We start from the raw sequence: 10,489 nt of genomic DNA, 5'->3' as shown, positions 1-10,489 counted from the left end.
CATGGGTCCGTCAAACAAGTTCAATGGATGAACACCAGAGGGCGCTGGTGTTTGAAATACTGTAAATGCCCGGTGGTGTTGTCCCTGGTAAATGCAACAAAGTTACTGAATAGTTTCTCTTATACAACTTCGGTACAAGTTCCATTATCCAACTTCAGATAATGACCAAGACCTTTTTATTCTACCTGTCAGATGATTCAGTCATACTCGACCATCCTGTTTAATCAAAAATATAACAATTCAACTATGAATAACCTGCCTCTGTTTAGGTAATAGTAGGTACTACGCCGAGAACTCAATAACCTCCACAGACAATCATGGCAGACTGTTTTAGAAAGTACTAACCAGTAACAGAGAAACAGGCTGGCATGATCATCTGGTGGTTTGGGCAGTGAGATGACTACTCCTTGCTCTGTCACGTACCAAGGCAAACCATCATGCTACTTATCAGCTCATTAAACTTAATTGAAGCGGTCTAGACATCTCCATAGTTATTGATGGTTTTAGAACATTTAAACCTAGAACTATTTAATGAGAAATCAATGGTCGGGGCTTTTGTATTGGAAAACCATGTGGATTATTGGTCACTAAGGAGTTGCTTCAGCCTCAGATCTATCAGGACATGCTTCCCTTGCCACATATTCACACACATCCTGATTACAGTACAGTACCATGAACATGTGCTCTACTGTATATGTAGATACACTGAGTGGACAACACATTAAGAACACCTGCTCGTTCTATCACAGACTGACCAGGTGAATCCAGGTGAAAGCTATGATCCCTTATTGATGTTACTTGTTAAATCCACTTCGTCAGTGGAGCTGAAGGGGAGGAGACATGTTAAAGAAGGATTTTTAAGCCTTGAGCCAACTGAGACAAGGATTGTGTGTGTGGCAGTCAGAGGGTGAATGGGCAAGACAAAACACATGTGCCTTTGAACAGGGTTTGGTAGTTGGTGCCAGGCGCACCAGTTTGTGTCAACAACCGCAACATCATTATGAGCCGTCCTCCCCTCACCAGCCTCCACTGGTGTACATTTGAAGGTTATATGGTTTGTCTGTGCTTCAAAAGATCCATCTGAAGACATTTGAGTCAGCTGAGTAATGTTACAGAACAAGTGCTTTATTCTCCTACTGTAATGTAGCCGCAGTCTGAACAACTGGCTGAACCAAACGCAGACCAAACAATAAGCTGTGATGAGACACACAAACATGTACAAAGTTATGCAGGCAGTTCTGAATTCATCAATCCACTATGTATAATACACCGTGGACAGGTATCGAAGCGCGGAAATGAACCTTGACGAACACACACTGAGAAGGCTGCAAACGAGTGCTACGCAAAAACATCATTTACATACATGTACAAAACATCAGACTCCTTTCAAAAAGAGAGGTGGTTGGATGTACAGTCAAGATTATAAAAATGAATGACATTCTATACAATATTTATAGTTTTATATTTAAAATGATACATTTATACTTGTATTAATGTGCAGGCATTGTCCTCCACCTCTCTCCCAGAAACCCACACAGACACTCATCCTGAACTCACTAACCTGTCTTTATGTCTGCCTGTACAGTTAGACAAACCAGTCTTCCTTATGCTTGACCGGTCTGTTAACTAGAAACTCCACACTATTAGCTGTTATTCCAACAAAACATCTAACAACAATTCCAGTTGAATATGTTGAGGTCAATGCCATATATTCCCCATGATGCAACATGTTTTATTTCAGAACAGTTAAATACTCCAGTAGTTGGTGAAAGTAATAAGCCACAACGTTTAGAGATTCAAAAGAAAATACAAAGTCGATGAAATAAGGCGCTTTGTAGGTGTTTCACTTGTTTACAACACAGGAAGCCCTTAATACATGTTCAACCTTTCACAAGTTCAGTTGTTATCACACACCTCAAACCCACTGCCCGAGCCTTTCTACAAAACCTTTGTGCATCACACTGGAGAAAAAGTGAATGCATGTTTCCAGTTGACTTTATTCATTTAGTTAGTTACCTTTCACAGTGAGCCAAACTGGAGCTGAACAATGTTGTAGTAACACATCTGAAAGGTGCATGTTTAAAGCTTTATAAGGAGCACCCTGTGGAGCCTCACCATTAGGCACAGTCACTGCCATGCAGTCAGTCTCTACAGAGTAACAGTCACTGCCATGCAGTCAGTCTCTACAGAGTAACAGTCACTGCCATGCAGTCAGTCTCTACAGAGTAACAGTCACTGCCATGCAGTCAGTCTCTACAGAGTAACAGTCACTGCCATGCAGTCAGTCTCTACAGAGTAACAGTCAGTCAGTCAGTCTCTACAGAGTAACAGTTACTACTATGCAGTCAGTCTCTACAGAGTAACAGTCACTGCCATGCAGTCAGTCTCTACAGAGTAACAGTCACTGCCATGCAGTCAGTCTCTACAGAGTAACAGTCACTACTATGCAGTCAGTCTCTACAGAGTAACAGTCACTGCCATGCAGTCAGTCTCTACAGAGTAACAGTCAGTCAGTCAGTCTCTACAGAGTAACAGTCACTGCCATGCAGTCAGTCTCTACAGAGTAACAGTCACTGCCATGCAGTCAGTCTCTACAGAGTAACAGTCACTGCCATGCAGTCAGTCTCTACAGAGTAACAGTCACTGCCATGCAGTCAGTCTCTACAGAGTAACAGTCACTGCCATGCAGTCAGTCTCTACAGGGTAACAGTCACTGCCATGCAGTCAGTCTCTACAGAGTAACAGTCACTGCCATGCAGTCAGTCTCTACAGAGTAACAGTCACTGCCATGCAGTCAGTCTCTACAGAGTAACAGTCACTGCCATACAGTCAGTCTCTACAGAGTAACAGTCACTGCCATGCAGTCAGTCTCTACAGAGTAACAGTCACTACTATGCAGTCAGTCTCTACAGAGTAACAGTCACTACTATGCAGTCAGTCTCTACAGAGTAACAGTCACTGCCATGCAGTCAGTCTCTACAGAGTAACAGTCACTACTATGCAGTCAGTCTCTACATAGTAACAGTCACTACTATGCAGTCAGTCTCTACAGAGTAACAGTCAAGTCAGTCAGTCTCTACAGAGTAACAGTCACTACTATGCGGTCAGTCTCTACAGAGTAACAGTCACTACTATGCAGTCAGTCTCTACAGAGTAACAGTCACTACTATGCAGTCAGTCTCTACAGAGTAACAGTCAGTCAGTCAGTCTCTACAGAGTAACAGTTACTACTATGCAGTCAGTCTCTACAGAGTAACAGTCACTGTCATGCAGTCAGTCTCTACAGAGTAACAGTCACTGCCATGCAGTCAGTCTCTACAGAGTAACAGTCACTACTATGCAGTCAGTCTCTACAGAGTAACAGTCACTGCCATGCAGTCAGTCTCTACAGAGTAACAGTCACTGCCATGCAGTCAGTCTCTACAGAGTAACAGTCACTGCCATGCAGTCAGTCTCTACAGAGTAACAGTCACTGCCATGCAGTCAGTCTCTACAGAGTAACAGTCACTGCCATGCAGTCAGTCTCTACAGGGTAACAGTCACTGCCATGCAGTCAGTCTCTACAGAGTAACAGTCACTGCCATGCAGTCAGTCTCTACAGAGTAACAGTCACTGCCATGCAGTCAGTCTCTACAGAGTAACAGTCACTGCCATGCAGTCAGTCTCTACAGAGTAACAGTCACTGCCATGCAGTCAGTCTCTACAGAGTAACAGTCACTGCCATGCAGTCAGTCTCTACAGAGTAACAGTCACTACTATGCAGTCAGTCTCTACAGAGTAACAGTCACTACTATGCAGTCAGTCTCTACATAGTAACAGTCACTACTATGCAGTCAGTCTCTACATAGTAACAGTCAAGTCAGTCAGTCTCTACAGAGTAACAGTCACTACTATGCGGTCAGTCTCTACAGAGTAACAGTCACTACTATGCAGTCAGTCTCTACAGAGTAACAGTCACTACTATGCAGTCAGTCTCTACAGAGTAACAGTCACTGCCATGCAGTCAGTCTCTACAGAGAAACAGTCACCCAGTCAGTCTCTCTACAGAGCATCAGTCAGTCAGTCTCTACAGAGTAACAGTCACTCAGTCAGTCTCTCTACAGAGCGTCAGTCAGTCTCTACAGAGTAACAGTCACTCAGTCAGTCTCTACAGAGTATCAGTCAGTCAGTCTCTCTACAGAGCATCAGTCAGTCAGTCAGTCTCTACAGAGTAACAGTCACTCAGTCAGTCTCTCTACATATCAACAGTCAGTCACACAGAGTCTCGCTGGTGTATTGAACCGGGCATCACTGTGACCTCAATATGGCTATTCTACCCTCTGGATATCCCAGAGGTCAAAGTGCATAGACATGATGTCTCTCTAGCTCACCTGGCTGTAGAGCTGCTTGGCTCACTCCTACTAAAGGATGTAGTCATAGGTACTACTAGTCCTGCTGAAGTATCAACATGTTCAGGGAAAAGTGGAGTTCCTCCCAGACACTGAACTCACTACCCTGTCTCTTATGTCCGCCTGTACAGTTTAGAATCCCCTCCACTAATGGTTTACGTTTGGATATGGGGAGCGTAAACTGATCCTAGATCAGTGATAACTAAGGGGTGACTTGAGCAAGCATGACAGAGTTGTGTTCAAAACTAAAGTGAATATTGAGCTTTCCTACTGGTTAGGGCTATTGGAAGATGTGTTGATGGAAAACACTCATACACACACACACACACACACGCAGACACACACACACAGACACACAGACACACGCACACAGACACACACAGACACACGCACACACACACACACAGAGACACACGCACAGACAGACACACGCACACAGACACACGCACACAGACACACGCACACACGCACACAGACACACGCACACACAGACACACGCACAGACAGACACACACACAGACAGACACACAGACATGTCAGCCGGTCTGTGGGAGAGCTGGGTTGGAGCTAGAATGGAGAGGTTACACTGAAGGTCAGCTTTTTCCTCCCTGGTCAGTCAGCCAGCTGGTTTTGCCCTTACAGACTAAACTCCCTGACAACACACTGGTGCTCTGTAGGTCAGTTGGTAGAGCATGACACTTGCAACAACAGGATAGTGGGTTTGATTCCCGTGACCATCCACACATAAAGAATGTATACATGACTACGTGGTTTGAATAAAGGCCTCTGCTAAATGGCATAAAAACACACCAACAGCAGACACACAGTGTCCATCAACGCTACACTCACTGAGACTGGGGGAACAATCTCTTATAAAGGCTTGCTAGCTCAATGGAAAAGTTCATGATGATTAAAAGGTATTTGAAACAATTGACATTCCATTTAGTAATAAAAAAAGACAGAGAAGTTCAGGCACGTTGTGATGTTTTGGAAAACATTCGGCTAAAACTGCTGAGCCTCGTTGGAGATGGTTGTAAGACCTTTTCATTATAAAGGGATAGAAACTCAGCCAATCGTTCCTCAACTGTCAAACACACACTGACAGTCAGACTACAAAAGCATAGACTCAATCAACTATCTCACCTCATATCTCTCTCTATATGTCTCCTACAGTATGACAACCCCACCTGAGATATTGAGGCAGACAGAGGACAAGGCTCATATCTGGAATGTTCAGGTCATTTGGAATGTGCTGCTGATTCTGGAAGCCTGGCTGCAGCAACACTAGAACTACACTGAAGGAGATGTCTCTTAAAGCTTTACTTGGTCCTGGAGAGTGGAGGAGACAGGTCAGGGGTCAGCCTCCAGGAGAGTGGAGGAGACAGGGGTCAGGAGTCAGCCTCCAGGAGAGTGGAGGAGACAGGGGTCAGGAGTCAGCCTCCAGGAGAGTGGAGGAGATGGGTCAGGGGTCAGCCTCCAGGAGAGTGGAGGAGACAGGGGTCAGGAGTCAGCCTCCAGGAGAGTGGAGGAGACGGGTCAGGGGTCAGCCTCCAGGAGAGTGGAGGGGTCAGCCTCCTGGAGAGTGGAGGAGACATGGGTCATCCTCCAGGAGAGTGGAGGGGTCAGGGGTCAGCCTCCAGGAAAGTGGAGGGGTCAGCCTCCTGGAGAGTGGAGGAGACAGGGGTCAGCCTCCAGGAGAGTGGAGGAGACGGGTCAGGGGTCAGCCTCCAGGAGAGTGGAGGAGACAGGGGTCAGTCTCCAGGAGAGTGGAGGAGACAGGGGTCAGCCTCCAGGAGAGTGGATGAGACAGGGTCGGCCTCCAGGAGAGTGGAGGGGTCAGGGTTCAGCCTCCAGGAGAGTGGAGGAGACAGGGGTCAGCCTCCAGGAGAGTGGAGGAGACAAGGGTCAGCCTCCAGGAGAGTGGAGGAGACAGGGGTCAGCCTCCAGGAGAGTGGAGGAGTCAGGGGTCAGCCACCAGGAGAGTGCAGGAGACCGGGGTAAGCCCCCAGAAGAGTGGAGGAGTCAGGGGTCAGCCTCCAGGAGAGTGGAGGAGACAGGGGTCAGGGGACAGCCTCCAGGAGAGTGGATGAGACAGCAGTCAGGGGACAGCCTCCAGGAGAGTGGAGGAGACAGAGGTCAGGGGTCAGCCTCCATAGCTGCCTCGGCTAGCTGGTATCACAGTGCAGGGCAATATGGCTGATAGAACAACAATACTAGGATGTATTGCTTCAATTTGAACATATTCTCAACACCGTTCAATCTTTCATTACATGTAACGCCCTCTAAATAGCATGGATGGGTTGCTAGGGTAACAGTCAGGGTCCTTTCTAGAAAAAGAGCATCATTCAATAGAATCGCCAGATTCCGGTAGGTAACCAAGTAATAGCATATCATGGCAACAGTTCGACTTGGTTAAAAACAACAACATCAACAACGTGGAGGCAGTAGCATCCCACACACTTTCTTAGCTAAGCATCTGATCAAGTACCTGACACTACATACCCTGTATGTTACACATGTAACCAGAACATTGCACTATTCAACACAGTAACTATCTGACACATACTTATCTGACAGTGGTACTCAGACTCAATCTCTGCTAGTCAATCCATCAGTCACAAGCACACATACAAGATAATCATCCCAAATGGCATTTACCCATAAGGCTCTGGTCAAAAGTAGTGGCCTTTATAGAGGAAAATGTTCCATTTGAGACACAGACATAGTCACAGAGGTGACGTTAGGGAGGGTCACAGAGGTGACGGTCTGAGGCTCATGTCCCGTTGCTGTGTCACCACGGTGACCCGGTGGGGGGTGTCGGTCTAACAGAGGTATGACATCACAAAAACTCCACATGGGTTAATGCTGCATGAATTGCAAAACTCCCTTTTAACTAAAGTACAAATTTAAAATAAAAAAATAGATAAAAAACATGAGACAAAAATAGAAGACAAATAAGAACAAAGACAAACCCAGAGAACACATATTAGTTAAAAAGGTCTATAAAAATACTACTATAGCTACGGTAGAAAGAGCAGCCCTGCAGGCCTCCGAGGTTTCCCTCCTGCAGGCCTCCGAGGTTTCCCTCCTGCAGGCCTCCGAGGTTTCTCTCCAGAGTTTTCTCTCCAGAGGTTTCTCTCCAGAGTTTTCTCTCCAGAGGTTTCTCTCCTGCAGGCCTCCGAGGTTTCTCTCCTGCAGGCCTCCGAGGTTTCCCTCCTGCAGGCCTCCGAGGTTTCCCTCCTGCAGGCCTCCGAGGTTTCCCTCCTGCAGGCCTCCGAGGTTTCTCTCCAGAGTTTTCTCTCCAGAGGTTTCCCTCCAGAGGTTTCTCTCCAGAGGTTTCTCTTCAGAGGTTTCTCTCCAGAGGTTTCTCTCCAGAGTTTTCCCTCCAGAGGTTTCTCTCCAGAGTTTTCTCTCCAGAGGTTTCTCTCCAGAGGTTTCTCTCCAAAGGTTTGGGGGCTGGGGTTACGGACTGGGGGCAGGGGCTGGGGGTACAGTTTGGGGGCTGGGGGGTACAGACTGGGGGGAGGGGGGGGGTACTGTAGTCTCTCTCTGTCTTGTCTCTAGTGGATGGGGTTGATGTCTGTACGGTGGTTGGGCAGGCCATGCACAGTGCTGCCCCCTACAGCTGTGCTGGAGGTGGTGATGTTGTTGTGCTGGATGACCTGCTGCTGGGAGCAGGCTGGGGCCGGGCTGCCTGCTGGACTGCTGTCTGGACCTGAGGGGAGGAGGACAACACATAGGGTGAGAGGACGATTGGCAATGGTGTGTGTGTGTGTGTGTGTGTGTGTGTGTGTGTGTGTGTGTGTGTGTGTGTGTGTGTGTGTGTGTGTGTGTGTGTGTGTGTGTGTGTGTGTGTGTGTGTGTGTGTGTGTGTGTGTGTGTGTGTGTGTGTGTGTGTGTGTGTGTGTGTGTGTGTGTGTGTGTGTGTGTGTGTGTGTGTGTGTGTGTGTGTGTGTGTGTGTGTGTGTGTGTGTGTGGTGTATCAACATGAATGGGTGTGTAGTGAACATGAAACCCTCAATAGAACAACTCTCTCTAGATGTCTGTTTATCTAAACAAACACGGTCCAACAGTTAAAAACCTCTTAATTTTCACCAAATATAGAATTGTTACATTTCTATGTACAGAATAAACCACTGAACATTGTGTTTTCCAACCAAACATCTATCATATCCTCCTTTCAGACCAACAGAATGAGGCACGTTGAAAGTGCCTCGGCCTCGGCATGTTGGTTGTCTGTCTGAAAGGTTACACTGCAGCTTTTTAAAAGCCTCCACGAAACCTTTAGTTCTGAAGCACCACTGAACGGGCTGCCGCTTCTGAAGCTGGGCTAACATCCATCACTAGGCAACCAGAACTGTCAATCAAATGATCTCCATCTGCCTGCGCTCAGACCACTCGCTCCTAAGAAAAGTACTTTGAAGTTTGTTAAAGTTTGTTAAGTGCATTTAGTAGAAAGAAAAAACATCTACCATAAAAAAAAAAACATTTTTTTTTATTTAACCGAGGGGTAAGCACAAATTAAGAACAAATTCTTATTTTCAATGACGGCCTAGGAACAGTGGGTTAACTGCCTTGTTCAGGGGCAGAACGACAGATTTTTACCTTGTCAGCTCAGGGATTCGATCTTGCAACCCTTCGGTTACAAGTCCAACGCTCTAACCACTAGGCTACCTGCCTCCCCATCAATCAATGTTTATTGTTGTCAGGGAAACAATAGAACATTCTATGCCGGAGCAGAATTCTACTGTCTGAAAAGGTAGACGCTTTGTAAACTGTCTGAAAGGTTATCAATTATCCACCCGTTACTGTAGCTGCTATGTATGAAAAGGGTCAAATAAACATGCATTTAAAACTTTTTTATCCCTTTGAAAACATGCTTGATACATTTTCACAACATACTAGGAGGGACATCTGTACACAGACAGACTGGGCTTATCAATGCAAGTCTCTCCCAGTCAGTCAGCCCAGTCTACTCACCCTATAAACAAGGAGCCAGTGTGACATCTGTACACAGACAGACTGAGCTTATCAATGCAAGTCTCTCCCAGTCAGTCAGCCCAGTCTACTCACCCTCTAAACAAGGAGCCAGTGAGAGCAGGGCAGTACGAGGGGAAGTGAGCCTGGTTTTTCCCTGCCTGTCTGCTGAAGCCTCACAGCACAGGGAGGGCCTTCTGCCTTCTCCTAATTACATGGAAATGTCACTCCTATCCATATCAGAGGGTGGGGTTCTGATGTCATACTCTGCTGCTGTGGAACAGTCCAATAACCAGCAGGGGGACCAGGACCAGCAGGACCAGCAGGACTGGACATGGGAGTTTGGACGCTGGTCGGCAGTCTGTGACATCTTTTTTTCAGTGGAATCTCTGCAGCGACCTGTGGTTTAGTTCTATGACTCCGGTCCACTTCTGATGGAAAAACAGGCCTCATATTCTGGGGTTGTGATGACCAGTACCAGACTTCCAGGCCGGGTACTCTCCTAGTGCCTCTCTCCCCCACATCCATGAATCAGCCTGGCTCCTGCCAGCATCCGTACACCCTGTGTGATACACATGGCAGGATTCATATGTCCTCATAGTGCGGTGAGTGTGGGGACAGGATGTCTTGACTGTCACCACCCTGGACTGAGCACCCTAACCTCAGGACTGCTTCTAACTCATACACACAGACACTGTATGGCTGGAGAACTGGGAAGGTTCTCTATGCAGGTTTAGCTGTATACTAGTGATACGGCACAGGGATGAGTGTGTGTGTGTGTTTGTGTGTGTGTGCATGTGCGTGTGCGTGCGTGCGTGCAAACAAGCTACTCACTGAGGTAACCTTGGGAGTCTTTCTGCAGAGTGGTGATGGGGCAGTCTTTATGGGTGAGGAGGAGCTGCTTGAGTTGGGTCACCTCGTTCTTCAGCATGGTCACCTCATTCTGACAACAAGCAATCAATCAAATGTGTTTAAAAAGCCCCTTTTACATCAGCAGTTTCCACAAAGTGCTTTACAGTTACCCAGCCGACACACATTCTGAGCACAATAAGAGAGATTTACTGTTAGCTGGACTGAGTGATTATCTTTGCTTGGTGAATAAATTCAGCTTTTTTGGTTGTTGA

At 46.8% G+C, this 10,489-nt stretch overlaps 1 protein-coding gene across 1 annotated transcript in view; it reads right to left on the bottom strand.

The window, feature by feature from the left end:
* Positions 1 to 7,876: 7,876 nt before the first annotated feature.
* The window catches only part of LOC149984376 (cyclic AMP-responsive element-binding protein 5-like), a 96,538-nt gene continuing 93,925 nt past the window's right edge, over positions 7,877 to 10,489 (bottom strand). Inside the window, exons 10-11 of the mRNA XM_090221058.1 lie at positions 10,200 to 10,308; positions 7,877 to 8,103 (exon numbers count right to left, since the gene is read on the bottom strand). Coding sequence (XP_090077184.1) covers positions 7,949 to 8,103; positions 10,200 to 10,308 — 264 coding nt within the window. The 3' untranslated portion in view covers positions 7,877 to 7,948. The remainder of the gene's footprint in view (positions 8,104 to 10,199; positions 10,309 to 10,489) is intronic.

Source organism: Oncorhynchus mykiss, chromosome 3 (assembly GCF_057628025.1).
Source record: "Oncorhynchus mykiss isolate SJ-2025 chromosome 3, ASM5762802v1, whole genome shotgun sequence".
NCBI classification, from domain to species: Eukaryota; Metazoa; Chordata; class Actinopteri; order Salmoniformes; family Salmonidae; genus Oncorhynchus; species Oncorhynchus mykiss.
The sequence above is the reverse complement of the archived record's forward strand: the minus strand, read 5'-3'. Positions and strand labels throughout refer to the sequence as shown.